The following is a 25,270-nucleotide window of genomic DNA, read 5'->3' as shown; positions in this document are numbered from 1 at the left end:
AGCTAGTTATCCTTCTGACAAAATAGATCTCCTTTGTCTGTCTATTTTCTGTTCATGATTTTTTTCACAGTTTAGTATAATTGGTTGCAGTATTTGTACAGTTTTTCCTTTGCTGCTCCCAAAGTCATAATTCGCACCACTGAATTGGTAAATAGCCTTTTCTGCTAAGTGGTCAGATGTAATTGTTCACTGACTGAACAATTTGGGATTCTTCTACGTACTCAGCACTTATGTGCACACGCATGAACACACACACACATACACAAACATACTCAAATGAATATATAATTTACTGTTAAAAAAAAAGAGCCACAGTGCCAAATTCAGCACCAGGTATGTTTTAATGCACCTTCCTCCCTTGCCTCAGCGGGGTTGTGAAGCATGGGTTTAGATGATCTACATTCAAGTGATAGAACCAGGAAAAAATGTGGCATTATTTAATTAAATAGGGCCTTTGTCTTGCCTTGGATTCCACTGAGGACAAATACATGTTCCTTTCAAAAAAAAAAAAAAAAAAAAAAAAAAAAAACAAACAAAAACAAGCAGCAGAAGCAAAGTCGTGTGCAAATAATGAAAAAATCATTGCAGACTCTTTGGGAGGACAGCTCCAGGAAGAGGGGAATACGTTCACAGGCATTGTTTGCTGCTCCTCTCCACAATGCCCTTTGTCTTCTGCAAATGTTATTGCAATTAAACACTGGCTCAGCCAAATGAAGTAAATCAGAGAGTGCTTATTTCTGAGAACATTTGGAATTAATAATATGTGGCATAATTTTTGAAGGCTGACAGTTATGAAACCTCTTACTTTTACAGTGGGCCTTCATGTCTGTGTAATATTCTCTTACTGGCCAGCCAAGACATGAACTTGTTTCCCCAGCTAGGAAAGCAGCACCCTCCAGCACTTACACATCAGCATGTGAGCATAAGAACAATATATTTATCATTTCTTATAGGAAACCCAAAGTATGAATCAAGGGTTTGCCTGAAACAAGGGACTGCCTGGGTGTAAACCAAACTCCCTTCTTTTCCTGTCACAGAATGTGCCTCCAAGACAGCACAAAAATCGAATTCTCAGGACTGAAGGGGTTTTTCACCGTTTAGCATGGAACTAGAAAATGCATTCCACAAGAGGGAGCCAGAAAACGAACAATCTTTCTTGAAGCAGGCTATTAAACACTTTTACAGAATAAAGTGGTGGGCGTGCTACATTGTGTCCTTCATCAGCCAGAGCAGGCGGCTGAGCTGCTGCTCCTCTTCCACTATGAGGGCTGCTTGCCGTAGGGGAGCATCAAGTCGTTCTTCAGGGCTTTGTAGAGATTGACAAAGGATTCAGCCCAAGTGTCTTTCTGGTGCCCTTGGGACTGAGCAGCTCTGTAGGCCGTGTATACCATGGTTAGCACTGTCCTTTCAAAGTCTTCTTTCTTGAGGACCCTCGGGTAGGAAGACAGCCTGCTGCTCAGCCTGCGGATCTCTGTGATGCTCTTGGGGATAATCTCGTTGCAGATGGTGTTGAACTCAGCAGCCTTCCTCAGGGAAGCCAGCTCCTCATCTTTGATGGAGATCCTCTGACCTTTGTCAATGTCAAGCTCAGCTAAAAGAAACTGGTGCAAAAATCAGAACACAGAAAGCTATTTATTTTCTCCAAGAGACTCCAGACAGAGCACATGTGAATTAACAATATGCCCTCAGGTCTTTAATTTTTGTCAAACGGAGGCAGTTGCACTGTCTGGAGGTGGGGGAAGACCAGAAAGTTTCTATGTGTTCCCACCCTTCTGGTGAACCTTCACACAGCCACGGGTTTACTGCTGGGATGAATAAAAGTGACACAAAGCCAGATAGTAGATAACCCCAGTATGGACAGTACCCCCAGTCCTGGTTAAGGCTTAAGGTTGATATACTGAACCTCATAAAGCAGGACCACATCTTCCAGCGAGTTTTGTAACACTGGGTTGAGGAAGGCAGCTGAGGACCTCTTGAATCGCTGAGCAGCTGGGAAAAGCACAGCTGGAAAACAGTAATGGGGAAAGAGAGGTTCTATAAGGTGCCAAACACTGACAAGAAGAAGCACTTTCCAATAGTAGAGTCAAGTAAAAAACTGCCTCTTGCAAAGTCTTACTGTACAGCATGGCCTTTCACTGCAAAGGAGATGTGTGTCAGGGACTGCTTTGAACCTGATCTACCAGGGATGGAGGTTAGCTGTTTGTCCTGGATCCATAGGGTGCCTAACACAAGGTGCTTTGTTATCCAAGCCTGGGACTCTGAGCTGCAGCCTCAGAGGTGAGATGAATAATTAACATCGTCTGAAACACAGGTCCTTTTCCTGGATCTGAAAGGGGAAATCAGTACTCATAATCAACAAAACCTACTTTTTTCGGTCCATTCTTCTACCGTCTTGCTTCTGAGAGCCTACATTTCTCCTGGCTTCAATTATCTAAAAGTTGATCTCCTCTTATTCATTAGAGATAGGTCCAACAGAGAATAATCAGCTCATCTGTCCTGGGCATTTGCGCTTAGAGGGACTGAGTTACTCCAGATGTCTGTGTCTCTTCACTGAGCCTGTTACCAGCTTAGACAAGACAGCTACATCCAGTGAGGTGACTCCCAGCTTAGTGTGACTATAACACTTTGCAGTGTCATAACTGGAAAAAACAGAGCCTGCTATCATCAGGTATCTGTTCACCACTGTGAAGTGCAGTACAGACATTTTCTCAGAGAAATGAGACAGAAAACATATGTACAGTCCCTGAACTCAGCACCCCAGTGAAGTAGAGCATTTGTAGAATCAATGACCTAGAGAGTCCACGGTATAGAAAACATCTGATGCTGCTTTAGAGAAGACCTAAATGCTTTGAGTTATTAACCAGGTTACTAACTACCCATGTACTGTTAAAAAGTCTAAATTACTTTCAGAGCAGAAGGAAAAAACTCTCCTTAGCATTTTATTTTTATATTATTATTTGTATGTTATTTAGATATTGATACCTGGGTAATCATAATTTGAATTTGTTGGATTTTTTTCTAATATTCAGGACTATGAAGGGGTTTTTAAAAACTTGTGCTTATGTGACTGTTGGTATGTTTCCCATAAACTTCACTTCTCAATTTTAACTCTCTTTACCAATACATAAATTTGGAAACCAAGTGTAATAGATATACAGTATTAAATTCGTGGATTAAAATTGTGTGTATTAAACTTTGCAGTGGAATGCAAAAAATCCTGAATTCCTAAAAACAGTTCCAGGGCGTCTCTTTGCATACCACAGTCTTTTCACAGTCCAAAGGTGTTACCTCGACATCTGCCAGAGAGATAACCGGGAAACGGCCCATTAATCATGGGCTGACCACATCTTCACAGTTCATCAGGAGATCCGATACCAATCTGGGCGGAGGGCGGCAGAAACCTTCCGACAGAAGATTCGGAGACTTTTCATTCAGACGTCTTTTCAATTTCTCAGGAAACTCTTTCAGATATCCCTTGCGGACACCAGACATTTCAATGATTATGTCATGTACATGATGTCATGTTCTTCGGGTTCTTTGTTACCGTCTTGTTTATGTCTCAGGATAGAAAAATGGTATAAAACACCTACCCTGAGACCCCGAATTTGTGGGCAGTACTCCGGAGAAGCACCCTTTGCTGCTCCCGGATTGTCCACCCAACATTCGATCGATGTTGTCCTGATTTATCGTGACGTTTTCCAAAATTGCTTTTCAAATTTGTTAAATAAATCTTTGATTTTGGAAATTGGCTCTGATCATTTATAACACCAAGAAAAAAAGGAAACAAATCCCCCACATTTTGAAAAATATTATGATTCCCCTGTCAAATTTCAGAGTTATGAGCAACATGTAACAGAACACGCAGCCTACTTTGAATTTCTGGAAAGTTTCAACCCACCCTTCCTCTACCAGATTTTTTTCCCATGAAACATTTTTATGAAATCAATTTTGTCTGGTTTTGCCAAAGTTCTTGCAATGGATTTTGCACGCTGCCTGTAAATAACCTGAACATAATTTAAAGCTCTCTCTTCTGGGCATAAAAACCAAAAAAACAAAAACAAAAACAAAAACAAAAACAAAAACAAAAAAAAAAACCCACAAAACCAAACCAAACCAAACCTCAACCCCCCCCCCAAACAAAACAAAACAAACAAAAACCCCCCCAAAACACCAAACAAACAAACAAACAACAACAACAAAACCAAAACCAAAAACATTGGAGCAACTGTAGTTATTTTATGGAAAAGTTGTCCCAACTCTGTGACTACATGGCTCATCAGACAATTTGACTCTTTGGGGTTACCCAAGCAGATTATAAATAAGCAGTTTCTTCCAGGCTCTATACCCTAAATGCAGCCCTGCTTCCTGCACCATTGGCAACTGCTGATGTTGTTATAGTTTGGCTCCTTAATGATATTGAAATTCTAGTAAAGCAAGAAGAGAGAAACCAGAGCCTCAGGACGTCTATTATCCTGCATATCAAAAATGAATCACGATAATGCTAGGTATGAAGCAATTAATGCTTGACACACCAAAGGGTATTTTGGCCTTAAATTAGCTAGGGAATGGGTAAAATATTTTGTTGCATTGCAGTAAATATACTGTAGGTAGCTACAGCAGTTAGGATGAGTTTCAGGCATAGCCGCTCCATCCCTGATGTTTCACTCTCTTGCTCAGAGTTTTGCTGAGGCATGCTGGAGCTACTCCATTTTTCACTCTTGACAATTCAAAAATGCAACTGAGTGCAAGTGAAGCACTTGAAACTTCAAGCACTAATTGCTGAGTAATTAAAACTTTTATTACTGGGCAATTAAAACTCTAATTACTTAGCAGCTGGCAGAAATCCAGTCCATAATGATGACTATTCATTTTTATCTCTTTTAGCTTTTAGATGCCCTTTTGGTGAAAACAGCCTCAGAGCATGGAGTACCTCTACATATGCAGATGGTTTACATCTCAAATCTCCCCTGAGCCATGGAAAAGAGTCTGTGGCATTTTGCTTTGGTGCTGTCATGCTTCTTGTCATCACACTGATTGCATTTATCTTTCAATTCCCACCGTGGATCTGAGCAGGGAGCCACCAGCTTCAGCCCATCACCACTCACCCAGAAAAGCCTCAGCAAAGGACTCACACAAAAATGAATGCCGTAACACTGATTCTGGCCCACTTGCTGAGTCACAGGTAACACCTCAGAAAGAAGAAGGGGTTTGTGAGGAGATTCAAAGGGACAAGGGCTTGGCCTGCTCTGTGTGAGAAGGGATTTTTATGCATATCAGAAGCATGCCAGCCTCTGCAGCACTGACTCCCTTGTCTCATTATCTCGTTCCCAAAACACATTAAAATTTGTTACAGCTCCTCGAGACTCTACTCATAAAGTCTTTCAGAACTCATTTGTATTTGTCATGGTTATCTGATTTTCCTGATCTGCATTTTATTCAGTCCTTCCCATTCTCTTTCTTCCTGCTCAGTAGTCAAATCCTTCCACCACTACTCCCTCCACAGTCCTTTCCATGAATTCACAAGTTCCTCCAAGTCTGTATGAACATTTGGAGGAAGCACTCTGATTTTCTTAACTGACTTAACACACGTGTCAGTTAAGCACAAAAGCTGAGATATAGATTTTCAGTCAGTTTCTGCATTTAATGATTGCAAATTCCATTTGAAACTTTTTGCTGATTTTACTTCTTCCTGCATTTATTTCCATCTCTGACATGAGTGGTGGGGGGACATCAAAGAACAGAAGAGTTAGTTTAGAACTTTTTACTGATTTCTTTCCCAAGGGACTTCTCTAAAAAGCTATCAAGCAATTGGAGATGCAGAGTGATGTGCATGATTTTATGTTGATGTTGCTGCCAATTCATTTCAATGGCAGTGGCAATGAACATCTAAGCAGCAGAGATCCCCAATTAGTATTGACAGAGAAAGCCCAGTCCAGTGATTTCTGAAGTCAGTGGAGAGTCTCCTGTTGATTTATTGTTTTTATTTCTCTTAAATATTGGTTAAGGCATCTCCAAGGTAGATACGGGTACTTCTGTGCTAAGGACTGGTCAGCCATGTAACAAAAAGCCTATGATTTGCAGAGACAAGCTAGGAAAAAAAAAGCTTTTCATTATCCTTACTGAAAACATTCTCTATTATATATCTGTGTACTGACATGCTCATCCTCTTCCAGAGGGGTCTGGGTGTTCTTCCTTGCTGCCTGTCCAGGGCTCAGGATTGGGGGTGGATCAGAGAGAGCAGAGTATCTGAGCACAGCCACCCCCTCCAAACCTCCCTGCCTGATCCTGCATGGCCCCATCCTGTGCCTTCGAGTGCACCACTGCCTCTGCCTGAAGAATGCAGGCAGCCCACACATCTCCTGCTTAGGGTGGTTAAAAGTGCCCAGCAAAACTGGCACAGAAATCTCTATTTTCTGCTTGTTGCAGGAGCCAATCCAGTCTCCTACGGCTCTGTTGACTCAATTCCACTCTCCTTCAAGACTTCCCAGGCCTTTTAACAAAAAGAAAGCCATGTTTGCCAACTCATTGACCTGCTTCTATCTACTTAGCTGATGCATCTTTATGGTTTAAACATAACATCACATTTGAGGCTGACAATAGCCTCATTTTAAAGATGTTTTCATCTCTCTTAAGAGATTCTGCCAGAATCTTCTGCACTTCATTAGCCGTGTGGTAAATATTTGTGATCCTCTCCCAGGTTTTCCCTGCAGTTTGATTGGTGAGGGTACAGATGTTTAGTTTTGCTTTCCAGTTCATGCATCTGTTCATTATTTCCCAGTTGCTTCCTGTGATGTGTTTGCTCAATAAGCACAGAGCATAGCTGCAAGAGTCCTCAGTTATTTGTGCATCATCAATGCCCTTTTCTTCCCCTATGAAAAGGTATGAAACACGATTTGGGGCCTGTGCAGACCATTGCTCCAAAACAAGTATGGCCCCCCAGGGCTCTAGGACATGAACAGCTTAATTGGGGTTATGGCTCAAAAGGAATTATTTTGATTGTCATCAGAGGCATGGAAAAGAGTTCTCTCATTGCTTCAGAAGGACACCTTTCATGAAGGACAGGAGGAGCAGAGGAACAAGAAGGATTTGATTCTACAGGAGGGATTCGAGTTTTTGCCAAAGAGAACAAACTCAGCACTGTCCACAAAATGATTGTATGGGCAGATACATTAGCCATTATAATTAATGCCATGCAAAAAATGATGAATGATCCAGGCTGACTGAATCTGTTTTGTTGCAGAGACTGCTGGGCAGTTCCTAGAAGCTGTTGTTTTGGATTTTAGGGCAAATGCCTGAAATGCTCACAAGAGGATTCTTTACTGTGTGGGCAACTGGACACTGGAGCAGACTGTCCACGGGGGTTGTGGAATCTCCCCCCCTGGAGATATTTAAGAATTGTCTGAACACAATCCTGTGCCATGTGCTCTGGGATGACCCTGCCTGAGCAGGGAGGTGGGAGCTGGTGACCCACAGTGCCCCCTTCCAGCCTGGCCCGTTCTGTCTGGATGATTCTATACCTGTTTGTGGGAAGCTTAGGTTTGGACTCTCCTTGACCATGCTGTGCAGAAGAGAAGATGACATGAGTGTCAAAGTTTGTATACACTTGAAAAAAGCTTTTGTTTCATGTTTCTCTTTGATAACCTTACTTCTGAGGGCTTGCACACAGACCAGAAGTATCTCTTATACACAAAGAATTTTACTTCTGTCTAGGGACATTTTCGTGGGTCCATGATGAGTTGCTTCAATGCTGGAGTAACAATTCACTCTTCCCTATTTGCGGCCTCAGGCTAACAGGGAAATACCCTTGAAAATATCTGTCTAGCATTTCTGCAGTGGTGCCAAAAGCATTACTTACATCAGGGTGGGGGGATGTTAACCTATGACAGGTGTGTCAGGCAGTGAAAGTGGTAATGTAAATCCCCAAAAGGGCATGATTATTAAAGGATTAATGTGTTTTATGCATTTTACTCCTTGTCCTGTACTTGGCTCATCCCCAGAAGGATGCATCTTCACCATCTGCAAGGTCTTTTACTGTCCTGGGTCTGCAGCTGTTGCCAGAGCAGAATGTGAGCTTTGGTTACACTCCCTGACTTTTTGCTTTTCTGTATCAAAACTGCTATATTAGAAATCATTGAACACTGTCCCAGTGCAAGAGAAATTGACAGACTGGGGATTTGGAGGAAGAACAAGGGCAATCAAATGAGGGAAACACACACAAAATCCTATAAAGAGAAGAAAAAAAAGTGCAGTGCTACAGCTTAGCATCTGAAACTTGTCTGGATTCGCAGTCATTCACATAAGTAGCTTCTATTTTAAATTCCAACTTTGATACATTTAAATCTCCATCATTGGGGGTTTAATCCCAATGCCCCTTAGGAGAGCACAGCAGCAAGATGGAGAAAACATTTTCATTACAAAACAACATGAATTAGCACGTTTAAAAGCAGCTACCAGGAGAATGTGCCTCTGTTTGCTCTCAGTTTATATTCTTGCTATCAGCTCCTAAGGCTAAATGTAATTCCTGACTGTTGACTAAAGTGAGAATGGACATTAGCATCATCTCTAGTTATTAAAAAAATGGTTAAAGGAAAAGAAAAGCTTTGTTTTGAAAAGTTTTGTCAATAAGGATGTAGGAAGTGATCTCCCTACAAAAGTTGTTAACAGGCAATACTGTTCTTGGGAAAAAAAAAGCAGTTTTAAACACTTTTAAACAACAGCAGATTGTATTCAATTCTGTACTGCAACATATTATCAGTTTTTTTCAAAGTAAGTTAGTTTGCACTAATTTATCTCCTTTTTCAGGAACAAACATATTCCAAAAGGGTGTCTCAGTTGCATGAAACAGAACCCATTCCTACATAAACTACTGCACTTCATAAATGGCCTGAGATGTGTGAGTTTAGATTAATGTGCACCAGAGTCCCCATAAAAAAACTATAGTAGTAATTGCCTGTCTAGCTACTTGGTATGAGTAAGAAATGTAAAGGTGTGTTAGAAAGACCAAAAAACCATTACGCTTGCAGAAATTGATATTGGTAGAGAAGAAAACGGTCAGCTGAGCCTGTGTTTGTGAGAGGTGGAGGATATTTACATTTATGACTTAAGTGAAATGGTTTCAAAGATATCACTAGCACCGACCAATGAAAATGGTCTGAGAATTTATTCCCTCATATGGAATTTCCATTATGCAGCATTTTCACTTGTTCCCAGGCTGCACAATGTATACTGAGTTATTTATTCTTCCCTCGGTGTGATAAGGAGGGGTCCCCACCTGGAATTATTTATGCTCATAATAAAACATTCCAGTCAGCCAGGAAAGGCCTTTAACATGCTGGAGTAAAGTCGCTGCAGAAGGTGTGAACAGAAAAAATGCACCCAGAGAAACTGAAGGAAAGAAGAAGTGAAATGTATTGTTTTCTTATCCTTCCGTGTGCTGCTATATTAGCACAAACCGGGGATACACTATGGCAAAAACTGTATAAGGGAAGGGCAGCAATAAAGGAAAGAAATATCAACCCTGCTCCACAGGTTTAATGCATAGGCGATAAATAATTGCGGTAACACAGTTAATTTCAGGCAGAGTCAAGAAATGGAGCAGTTCTTTGTATTCCTGTCTTCACTGAAGATCCACCTCTCCTTCCCTGTCTGTGTTGCTCACAGTGGTCCTGGTCCAAGGGGAAGACACCAAGCAGTCCTAATTAAACACATTTGGAATAGTTTCTTACGCATGAACAAGTGAAGGGATGCAATCCAATCTACTTCCATTTCTCCCAGGAGGTAGCAGAGAAGGGAGTGAGGGAAGGGAGAAAGGAATACAGCAGGGTGCTTGTGTTTTGGCGCTGAGCTGTGAGGGAGCACCCGAGGAGGAGAATGAAGCAGAATGGAGCAGCATGGAGCAGAAAGGAGCAGCATGGAGCAGCTGCCTCTGCTGCTGAGCAATGGAGAGCGAGCAAAGGAAACCTCTGCCTCACAGGAAAAGACAAAACTACAGCAGCTCCAAGAGCTTCCTGCATGGTGCTGTCACCGCTCTGGGAGGAAAGCCCTTCAACACCGAATTACCCTCACCAGTTCCCTGCCCTTTCCATACCGACATCGCAGAGCCCAAAGGGGTGGGCTCAGGTCTTGCACCACCTCCCGGGTATGTGCTTCCTCAGAGCTGAGTCCCTGGACTCGGTGGCAAGGTATTCACTCAGTTACGAGCGGCTGGGTTTCCTCTGTGTCCTGGCAGGCAGAGGTGACTGCTCGGCCAGGGTTTTGCCGGGTCTGAGCTCACTCACCGAGCTGCAGCTGCGAGGGGCAGCTCCTGCCCGGCGCTGCCTCCTTCCCTCTGTGCCGACACCGCTCTGTGCGGCCCCGCGGGCTGCTAAGCCAGGAATCTGCCTGGTGGTGGATGAAGGGGAAAAGCAAACAGAAAAAAAAAAAAAAAAAAAACAACCAAACAAAAAAAAAACCCAACAAAAAAGCCCGTGTTAGTTTTTAGCTGTCTCGCTCCACAACACATCTGCTACGCCTGAGGCATTTCTACACGTGAGAGACTCCCGGTGCAGTTGTACTCTAACTGTTCGTAGTGTATCTGGTGGTGGTTCAAGTCCTCAGGTGACCTAAGGATGGAAATTAGCCCTGGGAGGAAAAGCCGAAGCCCTTCCTCAGGCCTTCCCACCCTTGATCTAACCACAAGATGGATAAGATCCCTTTTTTTTTTTTTTTTTTTTTTTTTTTTTTTTTTTTTTTTTTTTTTTTTTTATGATTCAACTGGCAGAAAGAATATGTATTTTTTTTTTTTTTCCCCAGACTGGATGAAGAGAAAATAATCAAAGGTCCAGTTTGAACCACAGACCTAGCAGGGAGTAGTATGAAATTTTATGATGACATGACAGCTAAGAAATGCCAGGGACCCTGGAATTATTCACTTAAGCCATCTGTGAATGGTTTCAACTGGCAAATAAATTCAAGTGTCTGACAGTGGGTCTAGGAGCAGTCTCTGATCTGATTGGCAGCTATTAATATTTTATTCATGTATGAACTGCTCACACATATGAAACAACAAGGTGCTCCTCATCCTCACTAAGTATGAATGTTGCAGAACGGAGGAGAAATAAACATTAGATTGATCATTTCTTCTCACTCCAATTAGAAACAACGAGAAATGTCTTCCCTTTTCCTTCAGATCCCCATCCAAATTGAAATAAATTGTTAGGAAGTGAATACATAAATACCAGTTTTCTGCTTCCTCTGCTCTGGGATTTCACTTGCTCTTCAAAAGCAGGGAAACCCCAGCTGCCTTTCCAGCTGTTCATTGAGCTCCAAATGTCAGTGCACCTGCTGGGGTTTTCTTAATGACATGAATATGTCCTGGATGAGAAAGAGTATAAATCAGCCTTGCCCAGCAAACAAAAAGAATGGAGATACTGGGTCCTTTTTGTAAAGAAATGTGTTATTTTTTGGAGGCAATGCCTTTTCAAATCATTGTATGAATTCTAGTAGTGTCAAAAAAGATAAGAAGTCTGAGAAAGGGACTCAAGACCTGAAGATGGATTTGGGTTTCTCTCTGAACTGGACTGGTACAGCTGCTTTGCTAATGAGCAGACCATGAAGGATGGAAAGCTGGGCTGTATCCCTGGGTACAGAAAGTCAGGGCAAACACATGTTTCTGCTGGAGAAGTGAGTGAGGATCAGCACGGGAAGATATCTATTCAGTCAAGTACACACCTGCATACCTGCAGCATGTCTGCCCCCCCCCCATTATGTTAATGTCTGCATCTCTGTGAAAATAATATTAAAATATTAGTGAAGCTCAAATATAATCCTTCACTAAATCTGATCAGTTGATTTTAATGTGTGCAGATGTGATGTTGGGCCAGGACAGTCTTTGTGATATTGCCATAAACATAGCACAGAAATATAAAGAATGAATATAAAATGGGTTTATAGCTGTATCCTCCCTTTCACAAACATACATATGGGATTTCCATTTTACAAAGCTGGCATTTTTCCAATCTTCATTGCTATTCCAAACTCCCCTAAAACCTGGCTATTTCTAGATCTTTCAGGTCTCAAGATCTGCTGAAATAAAGCTAAGACTGATGTACAACTGCATTCACCACTAAATACAGAAAGCCTTGCCAAAACTAGGAATGTTGCAAATTTTTAAAGGCTGCTGGACACTGTGGGTGAGATTCTCAGATGACCTGAGCTGGCACCACCAGCCCTGTGACACTGCTCTGTCATAGAGAGGTCATGGAGAACCCTGTGCTGTGAAAGACACTCCTGGGATCACAGGGGAGACAAGAAAGGTAGAGTCAGGGTTACAGAAACCTTACAGCCAGCAGAATAACCCAAATATCCTGTTTCCTGAGGAGAGAGACCTGAAAGGCACAAAATGCTGACAGCTGTGCCTGAAGTTGATGGAAATTCAAAACTTTTCTCTTTCACTGCTGCAGTTCTTGCCCCTACAGGTGGCATCTCCAAGTGGCTCCCAGCCCAAGAGGACCCTGCCAATTTGTCACATGTGGTCCTCTTCCTTAACATACACCCTCTTCTGGAGCCATTTGAGCTGAACTTGTAAAATAGATTTTGGGTTATGGGAAAATAATGTAAGTAAATGTTTAAGGAAAAAATTACCTCATCTTCTAAATTTAAGATGAATAAATTTAGAGAAAGGGAGAAAGGTCTGATTTCCAGTGAAAGCCTCTAGCATGCTGCTGACTGAAACCAGCTGGGAGTCAGTTCTTTGGTTTAACTCTGTGTGTGAGGACTGTGTTGAAGGCATTATTGCTGTGGAGAAGCACTTTAAATAAGATGCTGTGATAATCATCATAAATCTTATCCTGTTTCCTACATTTGGGATTTCTTACTAGTTCAGAGACTCTGAAGCTTGCATAATAACATGAGCTTACATAAAAAGTTTTGCTGGCATGTGCGTTACATCCTGCTAGAGAAAAATCTTCTGGTCAGTCTGCTGTCTGTTGCTTTGCCCTACACAATCACTCCTTGCCAAAGCTGGACTTCAGCATGTGATTTATCTGCATGACAGATCTTCCTCAGCTTGCTAGTGATGGTGATCTACCAGGTAAGCTTATAGACACCACCTGGTTATGAATATGTGATTGATACCCATCTTACATCATCCTCCTATGATTTCCTTTAGTCAAGTTAGGGTAGTCATTGTCTGAGATACTGGAACACAGTAGCCATTTGTAGGAGTAGACTGACATTTAGTATGGCCACAAAATAAGACAGGGACTACTTTTCTCCTTATTTATAATTCCGAATGCTAGCCCCAGTAATCTTTAAATTCTGCTTTGACCTCTGAGTGCCAAGGATTAAGGATGGATGAAGGAGAATGAAAACTAGCTCGTCATGGGTGAGCTCCTTGGATTAGTAGCTGTTAACCATTGACTTGGGTTGCAGAGACAGGCTGCTGCGAGCACGCTGATTTGTTGTGAAAGGAACGCTCAGAAGGTGATTTATAACTTTGTCTGAATAATACATGTATTAATTTGTCAGCAAAAGCACCCAGAGGGAAATGCATTGGACTTTGGAAACAGCTCAGTAAACCACACAATGTTCCAGCAGTTGCTCCCAGCTGGAATTGCAATGAGGACGACTGGCACTCTTTCCCACCTCAGCGGGCAGACATCCAGGGGAAGATGAGCTCCAGCCTCAGGTCCAGCAGCATTCACATGCAGAGGAATCAGGAATAATATATCTGCTACTCTGACAGCTTGCATCTTGGTTGGTAGCATGAATTCAACCAGGAGGAAAAAGCTCCTGGGGGAACATCATGGATGGGTGTGAAAAGCCAGCTGGGCATGACACACATTTCCATCTTTGATCATGAAAATAGAAAGGGAGTATTTAAGACATGCAACAAGTTGGTTACCCTGCCAAATTTGTGCAAGCAGAAACTGAGCTTTTTACCTTGATGGTGATATTTTACTTCAGAGTCCCTCTATGTTCCTTTGGAGGATCTAAGTGCACATGTTTTTCAGCTCTGGCATTCACTTTGGCTGGACCACACTGGCTGTGAGCAGCACGCACAGGGAGTGGGGCTGACATAACTGAGTGCATGATGGATTGATGTGCTATGGCACATGCAGTTAGTCATTCAGGGTTTGAAGGGTATCCAGAAATTCCCAGCAAGTGTCCAGCAGTCTGCTCCCAAAATACAGCTTCTGGCTAGAAAAGGAGCATCTTTCTAGGGAAATGCAATTTGTTACAGTATTCCTAACACTCAGGTATTTACCAGGCGGATTCTTCAAAACCAGACTACATCAGCTGAAGCCCACAGCGTTTTCCTGCTGTGAACATGGAAAATGCAGCACCTTGGCAACACTACTCCCCTGTCTGTGTGACTGCCCCATGTCTCTCAGGCCCACTGCTAAACATCTCCATCCTGCTCTCTGCCCTCCTGCAGGATTCCCTCCACCCCTAATATGCAGCAGTGCCCAGGCTTCAGCCAAGTGGCTGCTGTCTTCCCTCAGAGCAGTAGGATGGTTTTAGGGAGAGATCAGATGCTGTGCTGCCCAGTCATTTCCCTCTGGCTTTTCCCAGATGTCCCGTGTGTCAACAGGGCCACATCATCCTCCTCCTTCTGCTGGAGAGCCCAACAGGGCAGACACACAGTGGGCCCTGCCACCTGGGCCTAACTGGGGCTGATAGATCTAATTTTTGCTGGTTGCATCTGATTCCTGCTATTCCTGGACAGCCCAGTGTGGAAAAAGCTTTGGGTACTTTTGGACACTTTTCTAGCCTCGTTTCTTTGTGAAGACCCAACTGAGCTTTATGTTTGCTAAGTATAAGTCAGGGTAGGACAGCCCTTTTAAGTTCTGTTTGTTAAAAAACCTGGCAGTAGAAAGCAACAGAGCAAGTAGTGTATACATTTTTATCATTAGACTATTACCTTCCAAAACTTTCTGCCAAATTGGCATGGTAATCCCTGAAAACAGAAGTTGCTGCAACTATGAAAAATGGATGGTTTCACTCAACACATGCTGTACTATATTAGGAGGTCTACAAGTAGTGTTTGACTGGAAATGGAGTTTGTTCAGTGCCAAGCCATGAATAATTACAGTAAATAAAAAAAGAAGCATGTATTAAATGTCTTTTATTTTAAAAGGGGGCTTAAAACATGAACAGTTCCCTGAGACATAAAATCTGTGCTTAATAAATAAATACAATAAACACTTTGTGTTTCTTCAGAGCCAAGCACAAACAAAAAATTAATGTCAGGGCTGCTAGCATTATGAAAACCAGGCAGGAAACTGAGGGCTTTCAAAACTTGATCCATTTCTCCAGAGACTGATAGGGAGATACAGGGACTTGTGCAGTTGTGGTGCTGTTTCTTATGACTGATGTTAATGGGAAATGCTGTAGCTCCATAGTCCTGTAAAACTGCAAGATTCCTGCAGCTTCTGTGGAATAAAATAGGCTGTTTCTTGGGCAGTGGCAAGAGCCTTTTTGCATGCCTACGTTGTGTAGAAGATCAAAGGGAGAGGTTAAAACAAAAGTGGAAAAATCCTGACACGCTGATGATTCAGTAGCAGTAACTTTAATTTTTATACTGTGACTAGAGGTCAATTGCCCAGACTAGAAGCTCTCAGTATCCTGGTAGGATGACAGGTTGTTGGGGACTAGAAGTAAACTTGAGACCTACTTGCACAAGGAAAAGGCAGAGCCAGCTCCAAAGAAAAGCAACCATTCCAAGACCCTGAGAGGCAGATGGGTAAAATGAAGACCAGCTGTGACAGATGGGCATCTGCTGAAATGTGGGTTCAAATGGATGCATACTGTGCTGACAAGGGAGGCAATGCTGCTCTAATCTTGATATGGTGCACTTTGATACTCGCCATCCATATTTATTGGTTTTTTTCTCTCTCTCTGCACCTTTTCTTTGTCTTTATTTTTCCTCTCCTTCATACCATTTTCATTTTTCAGCTTTTTCTCTGTTCTTTCTCAGGATATCTGTCCTGTGCCTTTGCCTCTCCCTCTTTGTGGCTCAAATTATCCCTGCCAGACCGGAAAGTCTCTACTCTTCCCAAGACACAGAAGAGATTAGAAGCATCAAGTCCTTATGTGGCACACCACCACCTGCCAAATGGGTGGAGATGATTAAATCCTGATTTTCTGGCTTGCAGCAGATATCCACATCCAGTCCAGTGCAGTTTACTCTCTTTACAATTAGGCAGAACCTATTTGAAGTGCTCTGCTTCCCCTGTGCCAGGGTGTGAGAGGGTCAGGCAGGCCTTGCAGAAGTCCTTGTGAGTTTGGGTCCCCAATGTGAGACCGAAGCACAGCACTGACCTCCCACTGTCCCGTCTCCTCCCAAATAACCTCTGAGCACCGAACAACTTATTTTTCCCTTTCTCAGCATCTTTTTTCAGCTACCCACCTGGCTCCTCCTGAGCAGAGGGAGACTCAGTGGTTTGGAGCCTGGCTTCTGGCTGGTGACCTGTTTCCCTGTGGCCAGGGAGGAATTTCCAGAGGACGAGCGGTATGCAGGCTGCTCTCAGGGGAACTGGGGGGCTGCCAAACCTAAGCAGCAAACTGGGCCAGGAAAGGCCTCACATATGCTTTCACCAGAGGAAAGGAATGTTTGTGGAAACTGGGAGTAGCGGAGCTTATTTAACTTTGCCTCTCCCCTCCTCACATTCTCAGCCTGCAACCCAACAATGAGGCTGTGCTGCAACAAGTGCTGTGCTAGCAAGAGAAGTGGAGACGGGTTATTGCTGCAGCCTGGAGCATCTCAGGGAGGGCAAAAAGGGAGTTCCTGGCTGAGGCTTGGTCACTGGGTAGGCATGGGAACACCACAGCCTGTGGTGCAGATTTGGGCTGGTTTAATGTCTCTGAATGAGCAAGTATGTTGTAGGGGATATATCATAAAGCTGCCATAGCAACTCCCAAATTAAGCAGGATTTGGGTGTAATAAGAGACAGGCACAATAGATATAAAGGATCCCTGCCTTGATTTTCTCTCCTTCCAGTTAGGGAGAAAACCCCATAAATGATAGTCCCCTTGGGTATTTTTGTTTGTGTTAAATAACAAGTGTCATTTGCAGCTTATACTCAAGTTGCCCTTTTTTTCCTTTTAATGATGCTTTGGTACATTTCCCCCTCTGTTTCCCAGTATTAGCTCTCTGTACAGCTGACCTGTATCACCTTCACCCCTGCCATTTTGCTGAAAACCCCTTTAAATAAAAAATAACTGATTTGGGCTGGAAGATTTTAAAAAAAGCAAGGAAACAAAATTCCAGATAATGAATTGTTGCCTCACTCCTGAGAGCAGAAAAACTACTGTTGATTTTCATCATGCTGGTTTGCACATTGATGTGCTTTTGAAGTCAAATCAAGGGCCAGGTTTGTCCCCTTCAAACCAGAACACTCACAGAGCTCCCTGTTTTGCTGCAGCCAGGTTCATGTACCCAGTTGACTTCTCTGCGTCTTGGATGGAGTCAGCTCCCCTCAGCAGAGCCACTGTGCTGCAGGGACGTTCACAGAGCCCTGGCTGTGCCTGGGCAATCACCAGTTTCTCCTCCAGCACCCTGGGCTTGCCCTGTGGGTCCTGCCCTGCCTTGAACCCGGGCACAGGCACTGTGTGCAAAGTTAATTGCTGCCCCACTCAGTTCTTTACCTCAGCAATTTACATCTTGCCTGTCACCATCTGAATAATCAGAGCCTCTGCAGCCCAATGATGTTCATTAAGGCCCGTTGACTTCCCTTTCAATTAGATTGCACTATTCAGTGCTTCTGACAGGATTCCTTTCTGCGTGAGGAGTCATTACACTCCTGCTGAATTTGGCATGATCTACCCCGGGAAAACAAGAAAAAGCACTTTATGCTTCAGAAACAGAATTAAAAAAAAAAAAAATCACAGCTATTAACCGTACACAGGACTAGACACACACACACAGCCATCCTGAAGATATTTGGGGCAAGGGATTTAATGACTCTGCGCCTCATGACAAAAAAGTATGCTAATATTTCCTCTCCTTAATTACACTGAAAGTTCTCTGGAGAAGGACAGTTTATTTTTTATTCTGTGTGTTTGCATAATGCCAGGTACCATTGAGGTGTCTGGGCCCAGCAGCCGAGTATAAGGTCACCAAGAGGGGACTGACAGTGTTTTACAGTCTTTGCATGAGTTATTTCATCCATCACAGAGCTGCCTCGCCTATGGAAGAGAACACCGGCTGATCAACAGGCACTAAGAGCAGTGAGATGGTTGTCAGAGGTGAGGTGAAGGGAGCTATTTCCAGGTGAGAGTGGAAGGAGGGGCTTAAAGGTCAGGAGGTGCTTCCCAGATGAGCTTTGGCGGGGGCAGGAGGACCTTTGTGCAAACTGATCCAGATCCCAGGACAACTCCATTCCTGGAACTGGGGCAAATAGATGTGACACTACAGCATGCAGGGATTCTGAAAAAGATGACCAAAGTGGCAGCAAATGTCTAACTGACCTGCCAGTCCTCAGTAATGGAATGGATCTGGGATCACCGGGAAGATTCTACAGTTGCCACCCTCAGCAAATAGATCTCATTTGGTCTAGGACGTATCTAAAAGAAAACAGCTTTACTTCATGTGTTTTCCTCCTGTTGTTTACTCAGGTTTCCTCAAAATTGTCTAGTTCCTCTCTCTTTTTAACTTTTACTGTATGAGCTGTAAGTTTTAGCCATTTTTTAGCTGTTTCCTGTGGTGAACAAAGTCTCAGAATCACTTAAATCCTTCCTTCCTAACAGCATGACTGCTTTTATAGAGTAAAAAATCATCTGTGATCTAAACTAAAATACGAAAACTTCCATAATCTATCTTCCCTCTGATCTCATCAGAGTTTAGCATCTTTGCCCTAGAAGAGATTTAAAACTTTGATTTTTTTTTTTTTTAAGCATCTTTTGCATTTCTTTCAGGTTCAGGTATCCACTGTGAATTCTGATTTAGGGATCATCCTCCATGCAGGTTAAATTAATTAAGTCTGGTCCTAAAGGAGCATCTGGGGAATCAGGACACGCTAGAATGGATTTTGATTACAGTCACAGCCCTACCTTACTGGATATTTATCCTACCTTGGTTAAAATCCATTCAGAGACTGTGATATTCCAGCTACCCTTGCAACACCAAGCATCTTTACTAATAACTAATCCCTTTTCAGACCTTCTTTAGGAGATGCCTTCACCTCCTTACAGACAGAGTTCAAATATTTGGTGCAGAAATAATTTGCATCAGGGGACTCCAGCCCACAAACATACATTCCCAGGAACTGGGCAGACTCATGGAACAGACTCTGGGTAGGTGGGAAAAAGCTCTGCAGCAGATCAGTCACCCCTTTTGCAGTTTCACTGAGGTTGTTGGAATGGGCCCAACAAGCAGGGAAGTTGGGGCAATTGAGGCAGTTTTCCAAGAGATCACATGAGAACCAGAGAAAAGGGAAATATTGCATTTTCCTCATAAGAAGTTACGTTCTTTACATAGCCAGGCTTAGAGAGAGTTGGCACTGTTCCATATTTCATTTCACATCTTTCATTTGCACTGCACATTTTAAGAACTGGATAACAATGTCTTTATAGAAATTAAAGGAAGTTGGATAGATGTTACAATTTAAAAATTTCTGGTAGTTGGTCCAGCTGATGTAACTTCTTTTTACTCTTGGACCAGATCTCTGGCAACCTCGTCACACATCAAATAACACAGACCATAACCTGGTTTACTGAAGGACCACTGGCTACATAAATATGTAGGCATTCAACCATTTGTGTTGCAATTACAGGCTTGACTCGGGCCACATTCCCTTTGCTCATGTTCTCCAAGCCAAAAATGTCACACAAGAATCACTGTCAGTGGTGGAATCCCAGAAGTTGCTCAGGCAAGGAGTGCCTGGCAGTAGGGATGCAATACGAGATGCAGCAGGGAAGAGAGGGAAATAAGATGAAAAGGAGTGAAGATAAAGGGCATGCTCTAATTTCTGAGGCACTCAATCTTTGCACACACAGCAGAGATCACCGGCAACCAAATGACCGCAGAGATCAGGATACTTCCTTACAGAAGTACTGGCTGTCTTTCTAGCAACAGCCAGTCTCTCTTTCTCTCCTACACAGTCTTCCTTCTCCTGGCACTGGAGAGCTGCCAGCCTGTTCCAGCTAAGTCCACAAGCAGAAGTAGCAGAGAAAAGTTGCTCAGGCAGCAGCTGTTCCATCAAACCCACAAACTGAGCTCCCACCACACCAGAGCAAATAGTAAGAGTTAGCAATGTTGTAGGGAAATCAAGGAGGATGGACTTTCTGTTCTTTCAAGCAATTCCTTCTGCAGAAGACCTGTAAGGAGAGCAGACTGTTCCCCTGGTGCTCTCAAACAGTCATTTGACTTTACCAGCCACTAGAGATCGGGTAGAAAGTGATGCTCATGGACCAGATGGATCTGGATGGAACTGTAATGCTGCCTTTGAGCTATGGAAGGAACAGCACAAAAACTCCCCAAAAGCATGAAACCTCTGTGGTGCTGATATATCCTTTTGACACTGATGAGTGAAAAGCATTCTACCTTCTTATTTTGTGTCTTTTATCTCCTTTTACAGCCTCCAATAAGGGGTGAACTTACCCTTGCAGCTGCCTCTGCACTGACCAAAAGCCACAACCATAAGGAATCTGCATCTTTTCTCCCTGAGTAAACACACTGCAAGAAGGCTACTGTTTGTGTGTCCCATTTATTAGAATCAGGCAGCCTTTACAGCAAATAAGCTCCAGCCAGCTGAGATGTGCTAATAAAGATTGCCTTAGGGTTTCTCTTCAGGGAAGAGACAACTCTTGTAATGCTCGTAAGGCTGGCTTCTGCTGTCTAGTGAATTGGTACTCCTTAAATTTTGATGGAAGCAACTGGCAAGCAGTGCCACTGGTTGCCATAGCTGCATGGAAAGGTTTTTTTTGGTTTTTTTTTTTTTTTTTTTCTTATTTTTGTTGTTAAAACCCAGGATTTGTTCCTTAGTTTCTTCAGAAGAAACATCTCTTAAGATCTGGAATTCTTATTTGGAACTTGAAGAATTTATATGACTTCACCTCTGCCATCGCATAGGGAATAATACTTAGTCAGTAAAGACTTTTAATAACTTTTTTTCATTACCTTTTTCCCTAGACAGTGGCTTCACAAAGTCTGAGAGGATACTTCCATGCAGCTAAGCCTACAAAAGGCTCAAGGAAACTAGAGGTGATGACAAGAAAATTATTTCATCATAACTCAGGATCTTTTTCTTGTTATTTTAAACACACCCATCCTAGGGATTAAGTTTTGCCTGTGACTTCTGGACTCATGTCCACAGCTTAATCAAGTCAGGCTGAGGAGTGTGTGTGAGATTTTTAATGCAAAGGGCTGAGGCAGTTTAAAAAGAAAAAGGAATGAATAAAGCCCTCTGTTTTCCTGCCAGAAATGCTTTTGGATTTTTTCCCCCCACTGATTGATTCTTCCAAGCAAAGAGAAAAGGGAGGTGGCAGTTGGGAGTTCCCAGTCAGCACCACTGTGTTCATCTTTTCTCATGTCTGAGTTTTTCCTGAGCCAAAGTTTGAATGATTGGTTGCAAGGGCTGGGGATCCCAGGCTGCCCCAGTGCTTCCCTGTGGGAAAATGGTCAAACTCGACATTGTTGTATACAATATTGACTGCTCATTTCTACTGCAAACAACAACTGCTGGCAATTAAGGCAAGACCTTTCCCCTACTGTTTTGTAAACAATCTGGATGACAAGTCAACATGCAGATGATACACAGATCTGTCTTTCATTTCCGTCAGACCAGATGCTGATCTGTCTTTGCCTTTTCATTGCAAAACTCAAATCAGGACTTGGATAAGACTTAAATGACTGAGGTTTAACCTAAACAAGACTCAGTTGTCATTTGTGGAGGGAGGGAAGAGCTCTGAATGTGCAGAAGAATGTGTCATTTCTCAGTACTCCAATTTTGTCTTAGGTTTCTAAGCAATTCAAAAATTAAGGCAGTGCTTGGACCCTCTCAAGATATTGCAGATTTGGTTGGGTTGACACACAGTTCAAGGGGAGTGGAGGTTCACTGAAGTAGTTATTGCTGAAGGAGTCGTGCCTCTAAAACATCTTTAGAGCAGAACAGCCCCAGTAGATGTGGAAAAAAAAAATCTGGATTTCTCCTCAGAAAATGCCTGCACACACTATTTGTGACAACTGAACTCCTTATCACAATAGGGAATGAATCTTCTCTTCCTCTGAAGTCTCCAAAAATAAGCACTAGAGATTCCAACTTGAAAAAAATCTGCTTTCCCAAAAGCCACAATAGAGTTCTGATGTTTTTTCTTTAAATATTCATGGTGATTAAAGTGGAACTTTATTAGGTGCATGCATTCTTTTTAGGGTTGTGACACTGTTGAATTAAAATAAAGGTGTTAGCAAAAGTGAAGGGCGTCCTTAAATTACATAGTGATTATTACATGAAATTGATCTCCCTTTTCTTTTTTTAAATTTTTTCCCTGTTTCTTAGGCAAGGTGACATCATTCTTCCAAAGGGTGGGGCTGTGTTTTTTATTAATATATACAGATCTAGTTCTGATTTTCTCACTTTTTTTTTTGTCACCCATGGAACAACCAATTCTTACCTACAGAATTACAGGATGTTGTGACAAATATTTGTGTTATTTCCTGTCTTATACCAGAAGAGAAAAGTAAGGTACATGCAGGTACAATGATGCATGCAATATCAGCCAAGAGAGTGCTGAAAAAGTTGTGGAAAGAATCTTCCATGGTCAGTCCCATGGTCAATGCCCTGCCAGTGAGTTCCCACTAACAGGGATTTTTGAAAGGAGAAATTAAACATTGTAAGGAAAAAATTAAGCATTCATACAGCCTGAGCTGGACTGTGTAGCTCTTCATTAATTCCCTCAACCATTCCCTCTCCTACAAAATCAAAACCAAACCCAAATGACAGACTGGAATGGTACCAGCTATGATGAAGAAGACATGGGTGACTGGAGAAGGGAGGGGGGCAATTGAATGCTCTATTTCTTCAGCAGACTCTAGTTCCTTTAAATGTCTGTGAATCTCTATATCAGAACCAAAGAAATCTTTTGGGAGGTGTTTCCTTTTTCCACTTCCAGCAGCTACTGAGCCAGTGCCAAATACCAGAGGAGAGAATAAAACCAAAAAAGGGAAAGGACATCATCACTAGCTTTGAAGCAGGCATCTCCTATGCAATCCAATAGTCCCTAAACATTCCATATGCTGCTGTCACACTTAAAAAAATTACAAATATGTCACGACTGTGTATTGTCACATTGGCAGCGGAAGCCTGGCAACACACCAGGTCACTTTCTCTGTGTTATCTGTGCTCCTCTATCAGGGTAGAGTAGCAGCATTGCCAGGCACCTTTCACAATCTAGGCATTCTTTGCTTTACTATTGCCAGGTATCTTCCTGCTAGAGCAGATTATGCCACCTGTGACTGCACAGGCTTTCACTTGAAGGTTTCATAAGGTATATTTTTTTGTTAGTGCAGGAGAAAAATTAGAAAGAAGAGGGGGGGACAGTGCAGGAATGTAATTCTGGTTCTTGGGCTATTTTATATATTTTTATTATAATAGAATACATATATCATTTTACCTTTTGCACTTATTAATGTGTATTTTTTATTTTCTATATATTTTTAGCTGTTCTGTTTAATGGAGAAAAAAATTCCAGAGTTGCAAGGGAAAAAATTATAATTGTGTGCATATATATATGTGTGTACATATATATACATGCACACATGTATAATGCAATATAGTTTCAGACCAAATCTACAACTCACATTTTTTCTGTTAAAAAGTTTTTCAGGCTGAAATCTTACCTCTGCTCCATCTGTGGGTCACAGTGGCATGAGCACTGTAATAGAACAGCAGCAGCACCAAAGTCTTCCAAAGCATCCTTCTCTTTAAAATACGTATGTCTAGCTGTACAGTAGCTTTTTTTATTTCCCCAGCTCCTTTCTTTTCAGGAATAAATAATGGCTTTTCCTCTCCCCCTCCCCCTTTGCAGAAGAACCTGTCTGCTCTTCTGAGTAGAGCTGAAGTCAGCGCGCAGCTCCTCTCCCAAACCAAGTCTCCTCGGGATAGGAAACTTACTTTCACAGACAGACTTTGTTTTTATCCACATCTGGAGTGACTCATAGTGCATGTGAGTTTGCTGGCAGCTGGGTGAATAAATATCATTACATTTTTGTAGTTGAGTTTCATTTGTTATATGGGCCAGTTGGAATTTATTTCCGTCCAATAAACAGCCACAAGTAACTTCATTAAAAGAGACTCTGGAATTGTAGCTACTCCTCTGTAACACAGGGGTTAGTTGACCCTAACCCCTGTCCAAGGCGAATCCCTCCTCTGGAATGATGGACAGCCACCCTTGGAGGCTTAAGTCACGGCGTGGGGCATGTGCTCTGCAAGAACATTTTGCTACTGTGATTCATATAATCGCTCCTTTGTTAAAAACACATCATGCTGCCTTTAGATTTCAGCTCTAGGCAATACAAGTCCTGGCCTTTTCCTCCATTTGGCCAGTATGGAAGGCCCAGATCTTTAACTGGCTCTCCTCAATGGAGCCATGAGGAACACTAAACAATCCTAAGGACAGTCTACATTAGCCAGGCTGAATGTGGAGGGTGAAGCTGAGAAAAATAAAAGACTACTGATAGACATCTCCTGGCTGATGCTGGTGCTAAGGAACACAAAAGAGTCTATCTCAGTTTGGCTCAGCATGAAGGAAGTTGCAGGGATCTGCTGTCCCTGACACAGCTTCAGCAGCAGCATCGTGGGGTGCATTTTGGGAATATAGCATCAAAATAACAGCAGGCTGATATGTGTTGGAACAGACTGATGAAAAATAGGAGTACAAGGAGTATTTACAAAACCAAGGGGTAGGGGATTCTCCATTTGGTATCTAGAAGTGATGGGTCTAATTCTCTTCTTTTGTAGGTGAGAGTAAGCCAGTAACAAACCCACAGACATCCATGAATTTATACTGGTGTAAAACTGGCACAATAAGAAAGGAGACTCCAGCTCAGAAGGTATAAATAGAAGGGTTAAGGGAAAGGATCAAGAGCTGGAATGACACAGGGCACTGTGGCTCAGGATTAATGTACACTGGCAGGAAGGCATGGAGAAAACCTGTTCAACTCCTCTGTGCCTGATGCTAACATCTGGCCTTAGCCTCCGTCCCCTCATTCATCTCTGTCCCAGCTGAAAACCGACTGTAAAGGAAGGAGGAGGGTCAAGTAAGGTTGTCTTGCTGAAGGCAACTCCTTTTC

At 42.6% G+C, this 25,270-nt stretch overlaps 1 protein-coding gene across 1 annotated transcript; it reads right to left on the bottom strand.

The window, feature by feature from the left end:
- Positions 1-1,199: 1,199 nt before the first annotated feature.
- FAM180A (family with sequence similarity 180 member A) lies at positions 1,200-24,189 on the bottom strand. The gene is made up of 3 exons (XM_066184638.1): positions 23,819-24,189; positions 1,904-2,004; positions 1,200-1,601 (listed from the first exon to the last, which is right to left on the bottom strand). The coding sequence occupies exons 1-3, from the start codon at positions 23,892-23,894 to the stop codon at positions 1,260-1,262; spliced, it is 519 nt and encodes a 172-aa protein (XP_066040735.1). The 5' UTR covers positions 23,895-24,189; the 3' UTR covers positions 1,200-1,259.
- Between the last annotated feature and the right edge of the window lie 1,081 nt (positions 24,190-25,270).

Source organism: Chamaea fasciata, unplaced genomic scaffold (assembly GCF_029207755.1).
Source record: "Chamaea fasciata isolate MVZ Bird 193981 ecotype frontalis unplaced genomic scaffold, bChaFas1.0.hap1 SCAF_5, whole genome shotgun sequence".
Taxonomy (NCBI): domain Eukaryota; kingdom Metazoa; phylum Chordata; class Aves; order Passeriformes; family Sylviidae; genus Chamaea; species Chamaea fasciata.
This window is presented reverse-complemented; position numbering and strand designations above follow the sequence as displayed.

What these genes read in the sequence shown, in the direction of transcription:
- FAM180A (XM_066184638.1), bottom strand. Translation starts at nt 23,894, where the DNA reads ATGCTTTGGAAGACTTTGGTGCTGCTGCTGTTCTATTACAGTGCTCAT. An exon ending in GACCCACAGATGGAGCAGAG is followed by an intron (nt 2,005 to 23,818) that starts GTAAGATTTCAG and finishes ACTGTTTTCCAG; the next exon opens with CTGTGCTTTTCCCAGCTGCT. An exon ending in ATGTGGTCCTGCTTTATGAG is followed by an intron (nt 1,602 to 1,903) that starts GTTCAGTATATC and finishes TTTTTGCACCAG; the next exon opens with TTTCTTTTAGCTGAGCTTGA.